The following is a 24,332-nucleotide window of genomic DNA, read 5'->3' as shown; positions in this document are numbered from 1 at the left end:
TGTGATGTCTTGCAATGTGTAAACACTCTCCAAACTACATATTCCCTACGCATTTTGATAAGTCGGCCAAAGGTGTTAGTGTTTACTGGGAACGAGACAAGTTTACATATTACATTTCCAGTTGCATAAACATAAATTCAGTGGCATGTATTCATGGACGCCAAGAGAAACCAGGCTTCCCCTAAATGTTTTAAAAATACCTCGCGTCGCGTGCGCTGCAAAATAAATTGAGAAATCTATATTATTCAATTATTGCATCCACACTGCTCGCGCGCGCCTACGAATGTCAGCGTTACCAAGAGCTAAAATAGAAGTCAGTTCTATTTGTGACGCAGATCGCGCTGCAAGTCCTGCCTCTCCCATCTCCCCATTGGTTTATAGAAGCATGTACCCATGTGCCATTTCCTCATTGGTTTTACCCACGTAGGTGACCGAACGACTTACGAAGTCAGTGGCGGTAATGCATCTAATTTGTGAAAGTTTCCAATCGCAATATAAAGTCAAGAGAAGAAAAGGCCTGGAAGGAGGAGAGATGACTAGAAACGATTCAGTTGACCATTTTATATGTGGATTAATTGGCGGAGTAGATGACCTTGTGCATTTCAGGTAAAATAACAACTCAATGTTTATATCCCAGGACAAATTAGCTAGCAACAGCAAGCTAGCTAAAAAGGACAAATTAGCTAGCTAGCTAAATTGCCATAAATGTTTAATGCTTTTTGACCTGTCCACAAATTAATATAATTGGTTCAGTTTGTTTTGATATTTTAACCTGCGTGTCGTGATCGCGTTTGGTGTGTGGGGACAAAATACATTTATTAATTTGGGGACAGGTCGAAAAGCATTAAACATTTATGGTAATTTAGCTAGCTAGCACTTGCTAGCTAATTTGTCCTTTTTAGCTAACTTGCTGTCTGTAGTCCAAAACGGATTTGAAAAACAAAACTGATTTGAGCATTATGGCCTGCAGTATGAACAAGGCTTTAGAGATTTACCCAGAAAGATGCACAGCTGTAATCGCTGCCAAAAGGTGCTTCTACAAAGTATTGACTCAGGGGTGTGAGTGAATTAGCGATGCACCGATGACTTTTTTTTGGCCGATTACGATATTTTCCTTGCCAAAAAACCCGATACCGATATTTACAATTTTAGCGGCCTTTTAAGCATTCTAGTAGTTAACTATTGAAAACACACACACAGCGGTCTAAGACACTGCATCTCAGTGCAAGAGGCGTCACTACAGTTCCTGTTTCAAATCCAGGCTGTATCACATCCGGCTGTGATTGGGAGTCCCATAGTGCGGCGCACAATTGACCCGTCGTCGTCCATGCGTCATTGTAAATAAGAATTTGTTCTTAACTGACTTGCCTAGTTAAATAAAAGGTTACACACACACACACACCAAAAAGTTATTTTGTTTGCATTTACATAAGTCCCCATTACCAGTAAAACATAATCAAAACCTATTTATTTCACTTACTTGCTGTGCTGTTTCGTTGTTCAGTCGTTCCATTCTCAACCAGGATTTCTATGGAACGCCATTTCGGTCTTTACGTGTCAAAAAAAAAAGTCAAATAACACGACATCCGTTTCAGTAGCTATAGTTAGCTAGCTAACTATATAGTAGGTGTCATCTAAAATAACCCTAATTATAAGACAGTTCTTATTTAATTCATGGTGGTCAGACCCATCTATGTGAAGCTAGCCACAATAGTGGACTTTGCGGTTAGCTTTCAAAATAAAAATATGGCATAATTCTATTTGTATTCATTTGCATTACTGTCAATGACATACTTTTATTTTGAAGGCAAACTGCAAATTCCACTATTGTGCCTAATCCTTATTGTGGCTAGCTTCGCAACACATAACCCGTTGCGTCGAGACTCACAGCTGGCTGCTTATAATGTTAGCTTTGGGCAACAGGGTTGTTGACTAGCAATTTATTTTCATGAAATTGAACTTAAGTTCAATAGCCGAACAAAAAGTGGCAACCTAGCTAATACTTACTCATTGCTAAGAATAATGAAAATGACTGCAGGTTCTACTGGTCATTGTTTTCAGGCTGGTTGTATTGGTGTTAGCTAGGTACCAAGCTAGCTATCCCAGAAGTTGCGGGTTGAACAAATTATGCTTTATTACCAACGCGGTATTGTAAAACACATCGTGGCCTGTTTACAATTTTTTTTTGTATAGCTTTGACAGTGCTACTGTATCATTGACACGCAAAGACCCAAACGGCGTTCCATGGTATGCATGTCATGAAGCCAATAGTAGTGACGCCATTACTGTGCAACATCTGTAAAATAGCGCACTTGGTAGTGATCGTCCGTCCAGTCGCGAAAGCCAACGTCACCCACGACAGAGAACGATTGATTGTCAAGGGCAATGAATTCCATTATCTTGGCTTTAATGGATTTCCCTTTGCCTTCGAGTTGTCTCGCTGACATTTTTTTACTCTTTCAAATGACTGCTCGATCCACACAGCAGACATTGTGAGCTAGTTTAGGAATGCTGTGTTTTACCATGTACCTACGTTATATAGGTATGCACTCAGCTTTGACATCTGGGCGTTAAACTAGAAATTTTTAGCTAATGTCAGCCGATTCCGATATATATATTGCATACCGAGTGTGAATACTTATGCAAATGAGATATTAATGCATTTCATTTTCAATAAATGTGCTAACACTCCTAAAAACATGTTTACACTGTCATTATGGGGTATTGTAGAAGGAATAAATGTATATTTTTCACAATTTTTTTTTATTCAAAATGTGGAACAAGTCAAAGGGTATGAATACTTTCTGAAGGAGCTATACACACAGAAGTATGTGGACAACCCTTCAAATTAGTGGATTTGGCTATTTATGCAACACCCGTTGCTGACAGGTGAATAAAATCTGAGCACACGGCCATGCAACCTCAAACAATGGCAGTAGAATTGCCTTACTGAAGAGCTCAGTGACTTTCAATGTGGCAAAGTCATAGGATGCCACCGTTTCAACAAGACAGTCAAATTTCTGCCCTGCTAGAGCTGCCTCGGTCAACTGTGTGCTGTTATTGTGAAGTGGAAACATCTGGGAGCAACAACAGCTCAGCCGCAAAGTGGTAGGCCACAGAAGCTCAAAATGAAACCGCTGAGTGCTGAAGCGTGTAAAAATTGTCTGTTCTCAGTTGCAACACTCACTCCTGAGTTCCAAACTGCCTCAGGAAGCAATGTCAGCACAATAACTGTTTGTAATGAGCTTAATGAAATGGGTTTCCATTGCGCAATGCTAAGCGTCGGCTGGAGAGGTAAAGGTCACCGCCATTAGACCCTGGAGCAGTGGAAGCACGTTCTCTGGAGTGATGAATTATGCTTCACCATCCATATTAATGGCCATGATTTTGGAATGAGATGTTCGACAAGCAGGTGTCCACATACTTTTTGCAGTTTAAAACTAACGATTGATTTTACAACAACAAAAAATTTATATATTTGCATTGGTAAACATATACAGCCAAAATAAGTGGTTTCAACATATCAAACATCCAATAGGTGATAGGTAAGCTCAGGTCACAAATGCTAAGGACAGACTACTACTAACATAAAATAACAAGTAATTTAGTCAACAGGCTGGCATACTTGCTCATGACTTTCATTTTCAGGGTACATCTTAATGTAACTATCAACCATGACATCCAGGTCATGTCTGGCATTATAATGTATGTTCAGAAACGCCAGACTCTTGGACCTGTGTTTGTCAGGTGTGTTCTCCAAGTACATCTGAAAGCGTTTACGTGAAGCATCGCCATCGACATCAAGGCTCAGGACTGGCAGGTTGCAGAGCACCCTCAAGAAGGCAAGCACGTTGGGGAAGAACTTCACTTCAGCCAGCTGCAGCGTCTCATGGACGGTGGATGGCAGGGCCACCTTGCCCCGGTGCTTCCACTTCACCCTCCAGCAGTGCAGCTCAGTGGGGAGAGTGTCTGCATTGGGAAGGTCGTTCCTGTACATCTCCACGTTGTTCTCCTCAGAAGTGTTGAACTTCAGCTGCCCCATGACAGCAGGGACGAGTGTCAGACATCTCAGGGCGTTGAGGTGGTTCTCAGAGAAGAGGTCGTTCAGTTCATTGATGACGTGGCTCACCACCGGGGCGGTCAGGTGTTCTTTAAAGTAGCTCTCAGGCTGGATCTCTGTTCCAGATTCTGCGTGGTGCTTTCTCAAGTAGAGCCTGGGAACCTTGACCGGGATCTCCAGTGCAGCGGCTAGGTTAACAGCCTCTTCAAACCAGAACTCATGGTATACATCAATGTTATCCGAGACCTCGTTCAGCGAGTGCAACACAGCGGTTAAGCTGTTGGCAGCAAAGTAGACATCCATCGTTGGCCCTTGCAAGTTCTTGCCAAAGGCTCTTGTGAATGACAGGGTGTTTTTCAGCACAACCAACGTTGCAACAAACTCAAAATCGGCCAGAGCCTCTGATATCTCCAAGGCATCATTTGTGACTTGGTCACTCCACCTCAGATCTTCATTGTCATGAACACTATCCATGCAGAGCAGAAGAGATTCCAGGACATCGACTGCCACCTCGAATGCATCATGTCTCACTGTCCAGTTGGTACGGCAGGCCTCTTTCAGATCATTGGCCTTCTCTTCATTACCCTGGTAGAAAATGGAGATGGCATTCTCCAACTCCAATTGCAATGAAGAAGCCTCATTGAAAAAAGACTCAATCTTCTTGAAAGTAGACATGACAATCTGAACACCTGTCAAAGCCACTCCACTTGCCAGTGAGGCATTTAAGGCACAGGTGGATCTTGGTGTGTACACTGCTGTGGGGTAAATCTCTGTGAGTTTGGTTGCAATGGCTTTAATTTTGCTAGAATGCACACCGGAGCTGAAGTGGGCCTGCCCTCTACAGTAGTCCATATTTAAACCCCACTTCTTTGTCACCTCAGTCAGCAGCCTCTCCATCAGGGTCTCATCTTCTCCCTCAAATGGAAGGAACCCCACAAACTCCTCCCGCAAGCAGTTGGCCTGGTCCAAAAAACGCAAGAACATGGGGAGGTGGCTCTCGCCAGAGATCTCAACCACATCGTCAGTGACCAATGAGAAAAAGCGAACCTCTCTGACTTCCTGTAAGAGCTCCTCACGGACGCAACTCTCACAGACCTCCATCATCTGCATCTGCTGGGTGAAGGTGCAGCACTCTGTGTTCATAGCACTCATCTCAAACCTTTTCCTAAGAGCTTCGTCACCACCAGCATTCATTCGGTACTCCAACAATGCCTTGAAGTTGCTCGGAGTAAGGCACTTACTCTCCTGCACCTCCTTGGTATGTCTATTCAGAGGTATGTTTTGTTTGCCCAACACTACAATAACTTCAAATAGTGATTTGAGGTATTCTCTGTGCTCCTTCTCCTTAGAGGTCAGCTGGGTGGTGTCGTTTGTCTCAGGGTCATCTTGACCTTCCGCATAATTTTTGTTCGTCTTTGACTGGTCCACCGAGTCCTCTATAGACAAACAAATCAATATTGGGAAAAGAGGATTAACGTAACTTTTTGCTTGTGGGTCCTGTGATCGTGCATTGTCTTATGATGAAGAGAGAAAGACATCCTTCATATACTGGTCATTAAATTTAAACCTTGATTATTATCATATTACATTGTAAAACAGCCTCAACAAATAAACTGTTGTTCAACGTAAATCGGATGCACAACTTACTTTTCCTCTCTTTCATTGGTCTTGCTTCAGCTTTACTCTACAATAGAAAGAGAGAAACCGTCAATACCAAGCTGTTAGAAGAAGCGATTAAAAATTGTAAGAAATACACTGAGTATTTGACTTGTGATTTGGTAAATGCAGAAGAAACCCATACCAGCTCTTCAATCCTCTTGCGTTGCCTACATTGTGGATTATTGAGGTGGCTTGTTAAGTCAAAGATGGTTGGTGTGGCATTATCCTTCAGCTTTGTCCTGTAAGGACTCTGAAAATATGAAAGATGATAAGAGATTAACCTCTCTAGGGTAGGGGGCAGTATTTTCACATCCGGATTAAAAAACGTACCCGATTTAATCTGGTTATTACTACTGCCCAGAAACTAGAATATGCATATACTTTGATGTTTGATTTGGATAGAAAACACCCTAAAGTTTCTAAAACTGTTTGAATGGTGTCTGTGAGTATAACAGAACTCATATGGCAGGCCAAAACCTGAGAAGATTCTGTACAGGAAGTGCCCTCTCTGACCATTTCTTGGCCTTCTATACCCTCTTTGTCAAAAACAGAGGATCTCTGCTGTAACGTGACACTTTCTAAGGCTCCCATAGGCTCTCAGAAGGCGCCAGAACGTTGAATGATGACTTTGCAGTCTCTGGCTGAAAAACAGTAGCGCATTTGGATAGTGGTCGATCTGAGAACAATGAGACGGGTTCGTGCGTGCGCGAGAAGAGTCCATTTTACATTTTCAGTCTTTGAACGAAAAAGACGGTCTCCCGGTCAGAATATTATCGCTATTTTACGAAGGGAAATTTTTTTTTAAAAAAAACGCATAAAAATTGATTTTAAACAGCGTTTGACATGCTTCGAAGTACGGTAATGGAATATTTTGAATTTTTTTGTCACGACATGCGTCCGCGCGTCACCGTTCGGATAGTGTCTTGAACGCAAGAACAAAACAGAGGATATTTGAACATAACTATGGATTATTTTGAACCAAAACAACATTTGTGGATGAAGTAGAAGTCCTGGGAGTGCATTCTGACGAAGAACAGCAAAGGTAATCCAATTTTTCTTATAGTAATTCTGAGTTTAGTGAACGCCAAACTTGGTGGGTGTCAAATTAGCTAGCCCGTGATGGCGAGCTATCTACTCAGAATATTGCAAAATGTGCTTTTGCCGAAAAGCTATTTTAAAATCTGACACCGCGATTGCATAAAGGAGTTCTGTATATATAATTCTTTAAATAATTGTTGTTTTTTGTGAACGTTTATCGTGAGTAATTTAGTAAATTCACCGGAAGTTTTCGGTATGTTTGCTAGTTCTGAACGTCACATGCTAATGTAAAATGCTGGTTTTTGATATAAATATGAACTTGATTGAACAAAACATGCATGTATTGTATAACAATGTCCTAGGAGTGTCATCTGATGAAGATCATCAAAGGTTAGTGCTGCATTTAGCTGTGGTTTTGGTTTTTGTGACATTATATGCTAGCTTGAAAAATGTGTGTGATTATTTCTGGCTGGGTACTCTCCTGACATAATCTAATGTTTTGCTTTCGTTGTAAAGCCTTTTTGAAATCGGACAATGTGGTTAGATTAACGAGTCTTGTCTTTAAAATGGTGTAAAATAGTCATATGTTTGAGAAATTGAAGTAATAGCATTTCTAGGGTATTTGAATATCGCGCCACTCGATTCCACTGGCTGTTGACTAGGTGGGACGATTTCGTCCCACATACCCTAGAGAGGTTAACCTAACCTATTTGATGGGTATATAGCACTGAGGTGCACATCTCTGTTCAACTACATCCATTTCAAATGTTAAAGCTACATATTTAACTTTTTGGGTGACGACCAAATTCACATAGAAATGTTAGTCATCATTCTCATTAAACGCAAGTCTAAGAAGTAGGTCAGTTCTATGTGATACATTTATATGCTTCCTGTTGTTAAGTTTCGTTTTTGCATCTTTTACTTTCGGTTTTATACACCAGCTTCAAACTGAAAATACAATATTTTGGTTATTGAAAATATATTTCACAGCAGTTTAGATGGTACAATGATCCTCTACACTTTCATTGCTTGTTTTGTGACAAACTGAAATTATACCATTACAATTTTAGCCACCAGAAAATGACAGAGCAATTTCTCCATGTTGCACCTTTATATGCTTCGTTTAGGGGGAAAAAAAACATTAAGCCAATGTCCACCAACATCACTTACTGCTTTACATATCATGGATGGTTCAAAGTGGTTAACACAAAGTCTGTAGTGTCTGTGTAGCTGGTCAGGTGTTTTATCTTCAAGATCCTTGCAATGGCAGTTGTCCACCCACTGCTTGCATCTGTGTATGACAGACAAAACAAATGTCAAATGTATACAATTAACTATCACTGAACATAGATATGATTCAGTGGAGACTAGTGAGGGTAGGACGGCTCATAATAATGGCTGGAACGAAGAAAATGGAATGGCATCAAATTGTTGTATTTGATACCATTACACCCATTCCGCTCCAGTCATTACCACGAGCCCGTGCTCTCCAATTAAGGTGCCACCAACCTCCTGTGATGAGTACCATAGACGACAATGGTATAATCACCTGTGCCACGTTAACAAGAACATGCGAACTAAAACATTGTGTCATTCCGAAAGCCATCTCCAGTAAGCTAGCTTTCTGGTATTAAAAATAAGACCTACTGATTTACAAAACTCAAAAGGCTAGCTATGCAATTATCTCTGCGAGCATGCAGCAAAACTAACTAGTAGGCTAGATACTACTCGAAGCACATCTCTGGCTGACAGCTAACGTTAGGCTACATTACCGTGCAATTAAAAGACAGTACAGTACGTAATGTCAAGCAAAGAACCACAACTTAGTCCGATTGGTACTATACCTTTCAGTGTCCCTTGGAAACCTGAAGAATGGCGATGCTGACGCATTGCTTCTTATGGTGCAATTCGGAGCAGCACAAAAGTTCGACATTGTTCGTTTTGCTAATATGCTGCTTTTCAAAAGTAATTTTGAATATTCACTTTACCCTGAAAATACAAAAGAATAGACGAGCGCGCTGCTGTGCTAGATGTGGCCTTGACTCCTGGAGGAAACGGGACGCGCGAATAAACCGTCTTCCCACAATGCTTTGCTAACGTCACATCCCAGTGCGCATGTCTGTCACAATAATCAATGCTATTTGGGATCGTTGGGATGCCTTAACCGTTTTAAATGTCAACTTCAATTGGGAAGGGAGTCCACTCAACAACAGAGATATACGAGCCTTGTTTCAACTATACCTTATGTCATGCCTTATTGGAATGGTTTTATTGATAATGTCTTCCAATGTCCAAACTTGGAAAAAAGTTTGGATGTTGCCACACACATACATACTTACTAACAAAATTAAGGAACTTTCTTTTAAAATTATTCATAAATATTATCCTGCCAACCACTATATGAAGAAGTAACAAAAACAAAAAACTTTTTTTTTTTGAAAGATCATAATGAAGTCAGGTTTATCTCTGAATAATAGGAAATGTGAATTATTTGCGTTGAAAAGACGTGACTTAAACTCAGTATGTAATATCCCTATAAAAGACGTGATCACATATCTTGGTATTACAGTTAGCAAAGATCAGAAAGAAAGGGCCAACTTAAATTTCTCTCCTATTGTAGAGAAAATTGGAAAGAGATTTAACTCCTGGTTATTAAGAGATCTTTCTTTATCTGGACGTGTACTTTTATCAAAATCTGAAGGTCTGTCCAGATTAGTTTATACCTCCCTTGCCTTGGATGTTCCTCTGTCAGTAACTAAAATGGTTGATACGAAATTATTTATCTTCATATGGAGGAATAAACCACATTATTTAAGAAAAGCGGTAATATATAGCACCCAAAGTGAGGGAGGGTTGAATGCTCTGGATTTTAAAACCTCTAATATAATATTTAAAATTAAATGGATGCAAAACTATTTAAGAAATAAGGATTGCATCTGGAATCATCCCTAATTTAATATTCCAACAAATTGGTGGTCTAGAATTCTTACTCAAATGCAACTTTGATATGGGTAAAATCCCTATTAAGCTTGCAAACTTTCATAAACAAGTACTTCTAACTTGGAACCTCATGTACAAACACAATTTTTCCCCTCATAGGTATACAATCTGGAATAATAAAGACATAAAATACAAAAACAAGTATTTGTTTTTTCAGAACTGGTTTGACAACAACATTATTTGGGTTAAACAATTACTGAACAATGATGGACAACTATATAATTATCCAGAATTTATTAGAACACACAATGTTACATTCACTCCTGAGGAGTATCACATTGTTGTTAGAGCTGTCCCTAAAGGTGCTATTCTTCTTTTAGGAGAATATAACAATACTCCAAGTGCAACTGTTGAGGATTTCGTAGCCTCAATACAATTAGATGGAATTGACATTTTAAACTATAAATGTAATAACATGTATATGAGGAAACTATGTCAATATGTTACTATTCCCTCTGCTAAAATGTACTGGAATGCAGCCCTAGGACAAGTGAACTGGAACAAAGTTTCGTTGTTATCTGGTAAATATTGTATATCTAATAAGGTGAAAGAAGTATCATACAAACTCATTCATAGAATCTACCCTGTAAAGACCTTTATTATACACAGATTTAAAATAGCTATTGATAACAAATGTGTATTTTGTGATTGAGACCCAGAGACTCTTGATCATTTATTTTGGGACTGCTCTTATGTCAGAAGATTTTGGTGTGAGTTAGAAGATTTTATTTTAAAAGAAACAACTATTAATGTTAATTTGAAAGACTCTGATATTATGTTTTATTTTGAACCAAATGATATGGACCCTGATTTAACTTTCATTGTTAATTTGTTTATCGTTCATGGAAGATTCTTTGTCCCTAAAATGAAGTGGGCAGAGAATAAAACCCTTTTCACATTATTTAAGATAGAATTGAAATATTATTTTGAAATGATCAGTAAATGTAAAAACAAAAAAGCAATATGCACCATAAAAGTATTTAACAAATTGAAAATTCATCTTGATATGTAATACCCCTTCCTGTCTGTTAGGTTTTATACTCTTGTTTGTATATTTCTGGGGGTTTTTTTGTTGGTATTTGTTGTGTTCATAATAAAAAATATATTTAAAAAATAAATTAAAAAATTAAAAAATGTAGAAGTAAAAAAAAAATATTGTACCTTTTGTATGACCACCCAGAAACAGTGTTGCATCTTTTTTTGCATTGTATTCATGTAAGGAATCTGTGGCAAGACATCAGGTGATTTATAATTGAACACATTTATGAAGATCTTCCACTATTACAAAGAAATGTGTTGCTTGGATTCTTTACTTATGGTAGAAATAAGTTGAAACAATTTTATGTAATTCCTTTCATTAGTATTTTGGCAAAATGTTATATTCACAAATGTAAATTGACAAGCAAAACACCACATTTTATTACCTTGCAAAAAAAATGGAACTATATTTTAAGACAGTTAAAAACTCTGGGGGAAAAAAAGCTGTTAGAATTATAAATGTGTTCCCCTATGTAGTTTTTGTATTGATTTGTTATGAATAAAATAAAAAAAGACAGCCAGTGACAGCTAAAAAACAAAAATGTAAAACCTTTCAGAATTAAACGTGTTAGCGCCATCTACTGCATGTTAGAATACATAACATTTCTAGATGTGCGTGCTGGCAATTTTTTTATTTCACCTTTATTTAACCAGGTAGGCTAGTTGAGAACAAGTTCTCATTTGCAACTGCGACCTGGCCAAGATAAAGCGTAGCAATTCGACACATACAACAACACTGAGTTACACATGGAATAAACAAAACATACAGTCAATAATACAGTAGACCAAAAGAAAACAAAAAGTCTATATACAGTGAGTGTAAATGAGGTTAAGGCAATATATAGGCCATGGTGGCGAAGTAATTACAATATAGCAATTAAACACTGGAATGGTAGATGTGCAGAAGATGAATGTGCAAGTAGAGATACTGGGGTGCAAAGGAGCAAGATAAATAAATCAATACAGTATGGGGATGAGGTAGGTAGATAGATGGGCTGTTTACAGATGGGCTATGTACAGGTGCAGTGATCTGTGAGCTGCTCTGACAGCTGGTGCTTAAGGCTTGTGAGGGAGATATGAGTCTCCAGCTTCAGAGATTTTTGCAGTTCGTTCCAGTCATTGGCAGCAGAGAACTGGAAGGAAAGACGGCCAAAGTAGGAATTGGCTTTGGGGGTGACCAGTGAGATATACCTGCTGGAGCGCATGCTACGAGTGGGTGCTGCTATGGTGACCAGTGAGCTGAGATAAGGCGGGGCTTTACCTAGCAGAGACTTGTAGATAACCTGGAGCCAGTGGGTTTGGCGACGAGTATGACACGAGGGCCAACCAACGAGAGTGTACAGGTCGCAATGGTGGGTAGTGTATGGGGCTTTGGTGACAAAACAGATGGCACTGTGATAGACTGCATCCAGTTTGTTGAGTAGAGTGTTGGAGGCTATTATATAGATGACATCACCGAAGTCGAGGATCGGTAGGATGGTCAGTTTTACCAGGGTGTGTTTGGCAGCATGAGTGAAGGATGGTTTGTTGTGATATAGGAATCCGATTCTAGATTTAATGTTGGATTGGAGATGCTTAATGTGAGTCTGGAAGGAGAGTTTACGGTCTAACCAGACACCCAGGTATTTGTAGTTGTCCACGTATTCTAAGTCAGAGCCGTCCAAAGTAGTGATGCTGGACGGGCGAGCAGGTGTGGGCAGTGATCGATTGAATAGCATGCATTTAGTTTTACCTGCATTTAAGAGCAGTTGGAGGCCACGGAAGGAGAGTTGTATGGCATTGAAGCTCGTCTGGAGGTTAGTTAACATAGTGTCCAAAGAGGGGCCAGAAGTATACAGAATGGTGTCGTCTGCGTAGAGGTGGATCAGAGAATCACAAGCAGCAAGAACAATATCATTGATGTATACAGAGAAGAGAGTCGGCCTGAGAATTGAACCCTGTGGCACACCCGTAGAGACTGCCAGAGGTCCGGACAACAGGCCCTCCGATTTGACACATTGAACTCTATCAGAGAAGTAGTTGGTAAACCAGGCGAGGCAATCATTTGAGAAGCTAAGGCTGTCGAGTCTGCCAATAAGAATGTGGTGATTGACAGAGTCGAAAGCCTTGGCCAGGTCGATGAATACGGCTGCACAGTAATGTCTCTTATCGATGGCAGTTATGATGTCGTTTAGGACCTTGAGGGGCTGAGGTGCACCCATGACCAGCTCTGAAACCAGATTGCATAGCGGAGAAGGTACGGTGGGATTCGAAATGGTCGGTAATCTGTTTGTTAACTAGGCTTTTGAAGACCTTAGAAAGACAGGGTAGGATAGATATAGGTCTGTAGCATTTTGGGTCTAGAGTGTCACTCCCTTTGAAGAGGGAGATGACTGCGGCAGCATTCCAATCTTTGGGAATCTCAGATGATACGAAAGAGAGGTTGAACAGGCTAGTAATAGGGGTTGCAACAATTTCAGCAGATAATTTTAGAAAGAGAGGGTCCAGATTGTCTAGCCCAGCTGATTTGTATAGGTCCAGATTTTGCTGCTCTTTCAGAACATCAGCTATCTGGATTTGGGTGAAGGAGAAATGGTGGGGGCTTTGGCGGGTTGCTGTGGAGGGTGCCCAGGCAGTTGACCGGGGTAGGGGTAGCCAGGTGGAAAGCATGGCCAGCCATAGAAAAATGCTTATTGAAATTCTCAATTATAGTGGATTAATCAGTGGTAACAGTGTTTCCTAGCCTCAGAGCAGTGGGCAGCTGGGAGGAGGTGCTCTTATTCTCCATGGACTTCACAGTGTCCCAGAACTTTTTTGAGTTAGTACTACAGGATGCAAATTTCTGTTTGAAAAAGCTAGCCTTAGCTTTTCTAACTGCCTGTGTATATTTGTTCCTAACTTCCCTGAAAAGTTGCATATCACGGGGGCTATTCGATGCTAATGCAGAACGCCACAGGATGTTTTTGTGCTGGTCAAGGGCAGACAGGTCTGGAGTGAACCAAGGACTATATCTATTCCTAGTTCTACATTTTTTGAGTGGGGCATGCTTATTTAAGATGGTGAGGAAGGCACTTTTAAGGAATAGCAAGGCATCATCTACTGACGGGATGAGGTCAATGTCATTGATGACCTGGAGCCAGTGGGTTTGGCGACGGATAAGTAGTGAGGGCCAGCCAGAGCATACAGGTCGCAGTGGTGGGTAGTATATGGGGCTTTGGTGACAAAACAGATGACACTGTGATAGACTACATCCAGTTTGCTGAGTAGAGTGTTGGGGGCTATTTTGTAAATGACATCGCCGAAGTCAAGGATCGGTAGGATAGTCAGTTTTACGAGGGTATGTTTGACGGCATGAGTGAAGGCTTTGTTGCGAAATAGGAAGCCAATTCTAGATTTAATTTTGGATTGGAGATGCTTAATGTGAGTCTGGAAGGAGACTACACAGTCTAACCAGACACGTAGGTATTTGTAGTAGTCCACATATTGTAGGTCAGTACCGTCCAGAGTAGTGACGCTAGTCGGGCGGGAGGGTGCGGGCAGCAATCGGTTGAAGAGCATGCACTTAGTTTTACTAGCACTTAAAAGCAGTTGGAGGCCACGGAAGGAGTGTTGTATGGCGTTGAAGCTTGTTTAGAGGTTTGTTTGTAGAGTGTCCAAAGAAGGGCCAGATGTATACAGAATGGTGTCGTCTGCGTAGAGGTGGATCAGAGAATCACCAGCAGGAAGAGCGACATCATTGATATATACAGAGAAAAGAGTCGGCCCGAGAATTGAACCCTGTGGCACCCCCATAGAGACTGCCAGAGGTCCGGACAACAGGCCCTCCGATTTGACACACTGAGCTCTGTCTGAGAAGTAGTTGGTGAACCAGGTGAGACAGTCATTTGAGAAGCTAAGGTAGTTGAGTCTGCCGATAAGAATGCTGTGATTGACAGAGTCGAAAGCCTTGGCCAGGTCGATGAAGATGGCTGCACAGTACTGTCTTTTATCGATGGCGGTTAGGATATCGTTTAGGACCTTGAGCATGGCTGAGGTGCACCCATGACCAGCTTGGAAACCAGATTGCATTGTGAAGGTACGGTGGGATTCGAAATGGTCTGTGATCTGTTTATTAACTTGGCTTTCGAAGATTTTAGAATGGCAGGGCAGGATGGATATAGGTATATAACAGTTTGGGGCTAGAGTGTCTCCCCCTTTGAAGAGGGGGATGACTGCGGCAGCTTTCCAATCTTTGGGGATCTCAAACAATACGAAAGAGAGGTTGAATAGGCTAGTAATAGGGGTTGCAACAATTTCGTAGGATAATTTTGGAAAGAGAGGGTCCAGATTGTCTACCCCATTAAGGAATTAAGGAAAGAAATTGCACAAATTAACTTTTAACAAGGCACACCTGTTAATTGAAATGCATTCCAGGTGACTACCTCATGAAACTGGTTGAGAGAATGCCAAGATTGTGAAAAGCTGTCAAGGCAAAGGGTGGCTACTTTGATGAATCTCAAATATAAAATATATTTTGATTTGTTTAACACGTTTTTGGTTACTACATAATTCCATATGTATAATTTCATAGTTCTGATGTCTTCATTTTTACTATTTTCTACATTGTAGAATAATAAAGAAAAACCCTTGAATGAGTAGGTGTGTCCAAACTTTTGCTTGGTACTGTATATCGGTACACTCTTAATTTAAGCATTACGAAACGTGTATTCGATCAAATAAACCTCACTTAGTAAGTAAGCCCTTCGTTTTTTTCTTGACCAAATTCGACACTCATTGACCTCCATACAAAAACTCCTTGCTTGGTGGGCTAAACAACGAAAACATGCCACCTGCGGGAGGGAGACAGATGGGCCTCTCTTCCTTTCTGGAGGTTCAAAATCGTATTATAAACTTGGTGGTTCAAGCCCTGAATGCTGATTAGCTGAAAGCCATTATATATCAGACTGTATACCAAGGATATGACAACATTTATTTTTACTGCTGCAATTACGTTGGTAACCAGATTATTATAGCAGTAAGGCACCTCTGGGGTTTGTGGTATATTGCCAATATACCACGGCTAAGGGCTGTATCTAGGCACTCTGCGTTGCATCGTGCTTAAGAACAGCCCTTAGCCATGGTATATTGGCCATATACCACACCCCCTCGGGCCTTATTGCTTAAATGGATTATGGTTCAATTGTGACTGACTGACCTACAAATAATGACTAGTTATTTATGACACAAGCTTTCACTGTTGGCTGCAATGTCGAACAAGCCCAGTGGCACTGAGAGAGGGGGACGTGGAGGTGTCCTGTGTGCAAATATGTATTTGGTATTTTATTAGGATCCCCATTAGCTGTTGCAAAAGCAGCAGGTACTCTTCCTGGGGTCCACACCAAACACGAAACATCATACAGAATGACATAACACAGAACATCAATAGACAAGAAGAGCTAAAGGACAGAACTACATATATTTTTTAAAAAGGCCACATAGCCTACATATCAATACATACACACAAACTATCTAGGTCAAATAGGGGAGGCGTTGTGCCGCAAGGTGTTGCTTTATCCGTTTTTTAAACCAGGTTTGCTGTTTATTTTAGCAATATGAGATGGAAGGAAGTTCCATGCATGTGATGACCATTTCCTTACTTATATCAATAAAGTTGTCTCCTCTTTGAATGAGTTAAAATAATGCCTCTCTCGGCACCAAACAAGAAAATGCTCATCCAGAGACGGCGCTCCTAGTGGCCGGGGACTTAAATGCAGGGAAACTTAAATACGTTTTCTACCAGCCTGTTACGTGTGCAACCAGATTAAAAAAAAACTCTAGACCACCTTTACTCCACACACAGAGACGCGTACAAAGCTCTCCCTCCCTGATTCCTGCTTACAAGCAAAAACTAAAACTGGAAGTACCAGTGACTCGCTAAATACGGAAGTGGTCAGATGACGCAGATCCTAAACTACAGGACTGTTTTGCAAGCACAGACTGGAATATGTTCCTGGATTCTTCCGATGGGATTGAGTACACCACCTAAGTCACTGCCTTCATCAATACGTGCATCGATGACATCGTCCCAACAGTGACCGTATGTACATACCCCAACCAGAAGCCATGGATTACAGGCAACATCCACACTGAGCTAAAGGGTAGAGCTGCCACATTCAAGGAGCAGGACTCTAATCCAGCTATGCCCTCCGACGAACCATCAAACAGGCATTACAGGACTAAGATTGAATTTTACTACACCGGCTCTGACGCTCATCGGATGTGGCAGGGCTTGTACACTATTATGGACTACAAAGGGAAAAACACAGCCATGAGCTGCCCAGTGACACAAGGCTACCAGACGAGCTAAATTATTTCTATGCACGCTTCGAGGCAAGCGACACTGAAGCATGCATGAGAGCACCAGCTGTTCCAGACGACAGTCTGATCACGCTCTCCGGGGCCAGACGGATTACCAGGACGCGTACTCCGAGCATGCGCTGACCAACTGGCAAGTGCCTTCACTGAAATTTTTCAACATGTTCCTGGCTGAGTCTGTAATACCAACATGTTTCAAGCAGACCACCATAGTCCCTGTGCCCAAGAACACCAAGGTAACCTGCCTAAATAACTACTGACCCGAAGCACTCACGTCTGTAGTCATGAAGTGCTTTGAAAGGCTGATTATAGCTCACATCAACACCATTACCCCCAGAAACCCTAGACCCACACCAATTTGCATACCGCAACTGGACTTCCTGACGGGCCACCCCCAGGTGGTAAGGGTTGGTGACAACATCTGCCGCGGTGATCCTCAACACAGTGGCCCCTCAGGGGTGCGTGCTCAGCCCCCTCTTGTAATCCCTGTTCACCCATGACTGTATGGCAAAGCACGACTCCAACACCATGAAGTTTGCCGATGATACAACAGTGGTAGGCCTGATCACTGACAACAATGACACAGCCTATAGGGAGATCAAAGACCTGGCAGTGTGGTGCCAGGATAACAACCTCTCCCTCAACGTGATCAGGGAAAAGATGATTGTGGACTTCAGGAAAAGAAGGGCCGAGCAAACACCCATATTCTCATCGACGGGGCTGTAGTGGAGCAGGTTGAGAGCTTCAAGTTCCTTAGTGTCCACATCACCAACAAACTGTCATGGTCCAAACACATCAAGACAGTTGTAAAGAGGGCACAACAACGCCTATTCCCCGTCAGGAGACTGAAAAGATTTGGCATGGGTCCCCAGATCCTCAAAAAGGTCTACAGCTGCACCATCGAGAGCATCCTGACTGGTATGGCAACAGCTCGGCCTCCAACCGCAAGGCACTACAGAGAGTAGTAAGTACGGCCCAATACATCACTGGAGCCAAGATTCCTGCCATCCAGGACCTCTATACCAGTGTCAGAGGAAGGCCCTAAAAATAGCCCAAAACTCCAGGCACCCTAGTCATAGACTGTTCTCTCTGCTTCCGCACAGCAAGCGGTACCGGAGGGCCAAGTCTAGGCCCAAAAGGTTTATTAACAGCTTCTATCCCCAAGCCATAAGACTCCTGAAAAGCTAACCATTTTATTTAAGACAGCGTTAATCATGACAATTATCTAAGGAATAATTTTTCACTTCTCATTGACTTGGTGTAGAAACTCTGCTTACACCTGTTGTTTGGTTAAAGATATTCCTGCTCAATCAACACACGCCATTTTTAAAGAGTTCTGACATCGCTCATGTTCGGCCCTCTAAAACTTGTTTGGTAGCATTACTGTCTATCAAGAGGCAAGTTGCATCCAGTGAGTTGTCAATTTATTGGAATTTCCCATTTAAAATTGCAACAGCAATAATTCTACCAGACACCCATTTTGCTAAAAAGAAATATGTCACTTTTCCTTGATGGGCAACACAGATTTGCCGATAAAAGGTGTTGTACATTATTAAATCTATGGTAAAACTGTGGTAGATATTAACATATCAACTCTGCCATTAAAAGAACAAACAATACATTCATAAAAACAGAGAATATATACAATAACAAATAAAATAGGTGTAGAAGATCAAGGTATAGCAAACCAGTCTTCATTATGAGAAGTGACAACACAAAGAGAAATAAGAAACAGAAGAACAAAAAGGCATGCCTAGTTGAGGCACCCAGTCTTAGTGGATCAGTAATATTAGTCTGCCACACAGTCCATATTATCACAATTTGGATTAACAAATATTATGTAAAATAGCAAATAATATATTTTCATTATTTTAATATCCCTTCTGTAAAGTGCCAATCAACTCCAAAATTATTAATATTATTATTATTTTTTTTATCTTCCTTTTCAGGCCTCTTCTTCACACTCATCCAAAGACTCAGAACCTCTCCAGGTCTTTGGGATGGCCAGGCAGGTCCTCCAGAAGGGCAGGGTTCCTCCTGTAGATGTAGGCGTTGGCATCGTCGTCCAGCTTCACCAGCTCAGCCAGCGAGGACACACAGGTGTCATGGTCTGTCAGCATCCCAGGCAGGCGGGATGCCGTTCGCTGGATGCGACAGGAACGACGGACTGGTGTCAGGAACTTCAGATCCTTGATGGTGCTCTTTTGCCTGGAACCACTTGCACATGCCTCACCGTCAATTTTTCTCTTAACACTAGAAGGGGGAAAGAGATGGCCAGCATTCTGTGATTAGTTGAAAGCCATGTCAGTTTATACATTTCAATATAGAGACATAAAGTAGTGCTGTTCTCCATGACCTCCAGAAGTTGCTATAAATGGAAGTGATGTTATAACAGGATTACAGCAGGTATTTCTAAAGACAAGAAATCTCACCTTTGCAGGTATGGAGTTGTCTTCACACTGTATTTCACCACCGATGTGCCGTCTGCCTCTGGTGTCGTCTCCATCAAACAGTCGTCGTCATGAACTTCATCAATATAACCCTTCCTTACTTTCTGCTCTGAAGCTCCCTCTCCTACTTCACACTTCAGTTCAACATCCTTATTCACAGGAGACTCATTCCTTTCTTCAAATTCCTTATTTGTCAGTCTCTCCACCATTTTCTTTATAGAGTCATCCCTTTTCTCATTCGGGTCTTCTAAAACAGAAACACCAATGAACATAACACGTTAGTACAGTTAACAAGTTCATCACTTACACGATTTGAGTCTGTGTTGCATAATTTGAATTAGGCAGACGTCAAATGAGCAGTAAATTTGTCTGTATTTGTGTTCGCTGTGAATGTAAATGCATTAACCACAAAATGTACCATCCACACATGCTGAGGGCTTCTCCAATGCATCACTAAGGTTGACCACAATCTGTGATAAGACATAGGACAGAGGCAATGAGGTTATATTTAAGAGTTTTGATGAATAAAACAACCGTATATAGGTTTCTTACATCATTCATTCTGACCTCTGGATCAACAGGAAGAAAATCTGTATCAGAGTTGTCAAGCAGGTCCAATGTCGTGTTCATTGTCAGTGGAGTTGAGGCACAGGCTGCCTCCTGTTCAATGACCACCTGGTCGTTTTTAAGCCAAACAGTCGGTTCAGGCTCATCAACAGGTTGTTGTGGCTCCTGGTCAACGGGCTGAGGTGCAACATTGGTCTTTAGTTGAGAGACAGCTGTGGATTCTGGGTGCACTTCAGGCTCTGGCTGCAGAAATGGTTTAGACTTTGGGGGTGCCACTGCTGATATGGGAGGCCTTTTCAGAGTCTTTCCCTTGGATGCCAGCCACTCTGCCAGCTTTGTCCTGGGAATCAAAAACATAACTTAAAACAATTTTGAGCACTTGACCTAAGTACCAAAAGTTATGACAATTTTCATAAATGTAATTTAAAAAATAATAATCGCAAACCTTCTCTCTTCAGCAGTCTCTGTGTTAGCCCTGTACTGGCTTCGGGTGCTGGCAACTGGAATCTTGTGAACCTTCTTGTCAGTTGCCACTGTTATCTTAGGCTTGGTGCCCTGCGGTAGCTCTTTCCCCTTAAATATCATGGCAGACCTAGTGGAGCTTGGGCGAGCTGTGGTAAATGGAGCAGTTCTGAAAGGAGGGACTGCAGAGTGAACGCCCATGGGACGGCGTATAGCTGAGACTGGACACTTGGAGACTGGAGGAGGCCCATTGGACACAGACTTGGATCTTGAGGGTTGACATGATTGGGGGGGCTTAAACGTGCAACGCCCAGGCAAATCAGCAACGGATTTGGACTTTGTCAAATTTCCAGGCTTTTGGCTCTTAGCTTTGGGCACAGCGGTCATCGTAGCTGCTTTGCTTTCTAGCCCTCCCTCCAGGCCACTAGGCTTCCTGAAGGAGCTTATTTTGGATTGGACAACCTTGCCTTTGTATGCGCCAGGAACAGGTTTAACTGGGACGGTAGCTGGAGGCTTTGGGGCCTCTGCAACCAGCTTTCTCTGTCTGACAGCCTGTTTGGTGAGAAAGGCTTGGCTCAAGGTGTTGCGTCTCTTCGTATCGCCAGTGGTTGTTGCCATCACATCTTTCTGCTCCGTCTTGACCTTCTTTAGAGCATTCTCTCCCTTTCCCAAGTCCTCCTTTTTATTGCTCTTGGAATGCAGAGGAGCAGATTGAGCAGCCACTGTTTTAGTAGGAGCAGCTCTGGTAATTAAACACTTAGTGGATCCACTTGTTGGTTTGGCATTCTCTTTGTTGCCCTAATAATAGCAGACAGGACAAAGAAACAACACAGATAAATTAGACATAATACATAGATAGTCCAACCCCTAAACACTTGGGTGGGTGGGGGTTGTAAATTCAATCTGGAGTGCCAGTGTGCGTTAGTAAATTCAGAGCGTTTAGCCCTCGAACGATCAGAGCGCACACTGAACGCAATGGCAAGTTGATCGATACCAGGTATGAGCAGGAGGGTCGGGTCAAGCGGGTGGTGAAGGCCCAGCAGGTGTGGCATGCCATTATTGAGTCCCAGACTGAGACGGGTACCCCCTATATGATTTACAAGGACGCATGCAACAGGAAGAGCAATCAGCAGAACCTGGGCACCATTAAGTCCAGTAACCTTTGTACCGAAATTGTAGACTACACCAGCCATGATGAGGTGAGGGCAATCGATTACCTAAACTGTTTGAACTACTGAAGCTGTCTGAAATTGCACCCTATTCCATATTTGGTGCACTACTTTTGACCAAGTCCACACCTGCTCCCTGTATCCGGGGCCCTGGTTGAAGGTAGTGGACTATACAGGGATTAGGCTGACATTTTGGACGCAATCTGAGACCAGCCTCGATTTGGTCCCGTGTGGCTCAGTTGGTAGAGCATGGTCTTTGCAACGCCAGGGTTGTGGGTTCGATTTCCACGGGGGACCAGTACGGAGAAAAAAATGTATGCATTCACTACTGTAAGTCGCTCTGGATAAGAGCGTCTGCTAAATGACTAAAATGTAAATGTAAAATATTGATCCAAGCCTTCTGACCTCACAACTGCAGTCAAGCACCCAAGCTAACTGTCTAACGTTGGCTAGCTTGGTAACTACTTCTAGACACAAAATGAGAACACACCACACTGACCATTTTCCTCGCCCTAGCAGAGCTGGTTAGGCTGTTTTCATGTTATCCAGACCGTTGGTGACTGTGCTGCTGAAAATTTAATTACGTTTTTTCCCCGACGTTTACTGACACCCGCCATATTCAACGGGTGTTGGGCGTTCGTAAATTCATCAGTAATTCTGCTCTGAAATCGGATTACATAGCCAGAGACAATTTACGAACGCACCCATATTTACCTTACCTTTTTTAAGTTGGTGTTCTTTCTTGTAACTGTGGCCATTTTCTTCCGGCACAAAAGGCCCTTATTGCCCTAAAAAAATATAAATATAGGTGATCAGTAACAGAGTTAGAATATTTGTGGGGAAAGTTTTTACAAGGAATTCTGATTCTAAAACGTACGTTTTTACGGCTAGCTGACTACATAACTAGCAGTTTAGTAACTAGTGATACTATGTTATATTATTAACGTTTTTCGACCGCGTTGGCTTGCAACCCGTAACGTTAGGTAGTTAACTGGAAACAGAGCGTAAGAAGTTGCTGGAAAACTATCAAGTCGGGTGTAAATTTCAATCCAGAAGGTTTAACTAGCGAACGTACCTTGTTATTGAATGTATTGTAGACAAACAAAGAGGAAAACCGACGGGCACAGACAAAAGCTAAAACGTCTCTCACAAAACAAACCCATTCAACTTTCGCGCTGTATAATGGCAAATAAGATTGGTCCGGATGTTGTCAGGGGAAACTCATTTTAGCCAATCGAATGTCTCGAGATGAGGTCATGGGACATTTTGGAGGAGGGTCTGGGCGGGTTCATCTGAGAAGGCATCCATCTGCACTTTTGAATGTTTGAACCATAATAGAATTCCTAAACTACTGGCTGCCTGCAACACCCCAGATGGGATAGGGAGGCATTTTATATACACTGCTCAAAAAAATAAAGGGAACGCTAAAATAACACATCCTAGATCTGAATGAATGAAATAATCTTATTAAATACTTTTTTCTTTACATTGTTGAATGTGCTGACAACAAAATCACACAAAAATAATAAATGGAAATCCAATTTATCAACCCATGGAGGTCTAGATTTGGAGTCACACTCAAAATTAAAGTGGAAAACCACACTACAGGCTGATCCAACTTTGATGTAATGTCCTTAAAACAAGTCAAAATGAGGCTCAGTAGTGTGTGTGGCCTCCACGTGCCTGTATGACCTCCCTACAACGCCTGGGCATGCTCCTGATGAGGTGGTGGATGGTCTCCTGAGGGATCTCCTCCCAGACCTGGACTAAAGCATTCGCCAACTCCTGGACAGTCTGTGGTGCAACGTGGCGTTGGTGGATGGAGCGAGACATGATGTCCCAGATGTGCTCAATTGGATTCAGGTCTGGGGAACGGGCGGGCCAGTCCATAGCATCAATGCCTTCCTCTTGCAGGAACTGCTGACACACTCCAGCCACATGAGGTCTAGCATTGTCTTGCATTAGGAGAAACCCAGGGCCAACCGCACCAGCATATGGTCTCACAAGGGGTCTGAGGATCTCATCTCGGTACCTAATGGCAGTCAGGCTATCTCTGGCGAGCACATGGAGGGCTGTGCGGCCCCCCAAAGAAATAACACACCATGACTGAACCACCGCCAAACCGGTCATGCTGGAGGATGTTGCAGGCAGCAGAACGTTCTCCACGGCGTCTCCAGACTCTGTCACGTCTGTCACATGTGCTCAGTGTGAACCTGCTTTCATCTGTGAAGAGCACAGGGCACCAGTGGCGAATTTGCCAATCTTGGTGTTCTCTGGCAAATGCCAAACGTCCTGCACGGTGTTGGGCTGTAAGCACAACCCCCACCTGTGGACGTCGGGCCCTCATACCACCCTCATGGAGTCTGTTTCTGACCGTTTGAGCAGACACATGCACATTTGTGGCCTGCTGGAGGTCATTTTGCAGGGCTCTGGCAGTGTTCCTCCTGCTCCTCCTTGCACAAAGGCGGAGGTAGCGGTCCTGCTGCTGGGTTGTTGCCCTCCTACGGCCTCCTCCACGTCTCCTGATGTACTGGCCTGTCTCCTGGTAGCGCCTCC

General features: G+C 42.3%; 2 protein-coding genes across 3 annotated transcripts; both read right to left on the bottom strand.

The window, feature by feature from the left end:
* Positions 1-3,447: 3,447 nt before the first annotated feature.
* LOC106603542 (52 kDa repressor of the inhibitor of the protein kinase) lies at positions 3,448-8,856 on the bottom strand. Its single transcript, XM_014197375.3, has 5 exons — positions 8,602-8,856; positions 7,928-8,048; positions 5,862-5,969; positions 5,708-5,744; positions 3,448-5,496 (listed from the first exon to the last, which is right to left on the bottom strand). The coding sequence occupies exons 1-5, from the start codon at positions 8,688-8,690 to the stop codon at positions 3,605-3,607; spliced, it is 2,247 nt and encodes a 748-aa protein (XP_014052850.2). The 5' UTR covers positions 8,691-8,856; the 3' UTR covers positions 3,448-3,604.
* A 9,679-nt stretch (positions 8,857-18,535) lies between these two features.
* Positions 18,536-22,966, bottom strand: LOC106603543 (cytoskeleton-associated protein 2). Of its 2 annotated transcripts, none has more exons than XM_014197376.3 (7): positions 22,852-22,966; positions 22,496-22,564; positions 20,591-21,405; positions 20,131-20,485; positions 19,997-20,048; positions 19,561-19,825; positions 18,536-19,381 (listed from the first exon to the last, which is right to left on the bottom strand). In XM_014197376.3, exons 2-7 carry the CDS (start codon positions 22,532-22,534, stop codon positions 19,105-19,107), a joined length of 1,803 nt encoding a protein of 600 aa, XP_014052851.3. In that variant the 5' UTR covers positions 22,535-22,564; positions 22,852-22,966; the 3' UTR covers positions 18,536-19,104. The 2 variants fall into 2 exon arrangements, with proteins under 2 accessions (XP_014052851.3, XP_014052852.3); XM_014197377.3 differs by having other exon boundaries at positions 20,146-20,485; positions 22,852-22,964.
* Positions 22,967-24,332: the final 1,366 nt, after the last annotated feature.

Source organism: Salmo salar, chromosome 04 (genome assembly GCF_965601325.2).
Source record: "Salmo salar chromosome 04, fSalSal1, whole genome shotgun sequence".
Lineage (NCBI taxonomy): Eukaryota > Metazoa > Chordata > Actinopteri > Salmoniformes > Salmonidae > Salmo > Salmo salar.
This window is presented reverse-complemented; position numbering and strand designations above follow the sequence as displayed.

Excerpts from the sequence above, each read along its gene's own strand:
- LOC106603542 (XM_014197375.3), bottom strand. The coding sequence starts at position 8,690 with ATGTCGAACTTTTGTGCTGCTCCGAATTGCACCATAAGAAGCAATGCG. Across the intron at positions 8,049-8,601 it reads TTTCCAAGGGACACTGAAAG|ATGCAAGCAGTGGGTGGACA; the intron begins GTATAGTACCAA and ends TGTCATACACAG. Across the intron at positions 5,745-5,861 it reads GCAAGAGGATTGAAGAGCTG|AGTAAAGCTGAAGCAAGACC; the intron begins GTATGGGTTTCT and ends TTTCTATTGTAG.
- LOC106603543 (XM_014197376.3), bottom strand. The coding sequence starts at position 22,534 with ATGGCCACAGTTACAAGAAAGAACACCAACTTAAAAAAG. Across the intron at positions 21,406-22,495 it reads AGAACACCAACTTAAAAAAG|GGCAACAAAGAGAATGCCAA; the intron begins GTAAGGTAAATA and ends TGCTATTATTAG. Across the intron at positions 20,486-20,590 it reads GAGACTGCTGAAGAGAGAAG|GACAAAGCTGGCAGAGTGGC; the intron begins GTTTGCGATTAT and ends TTTGATTCCCAG.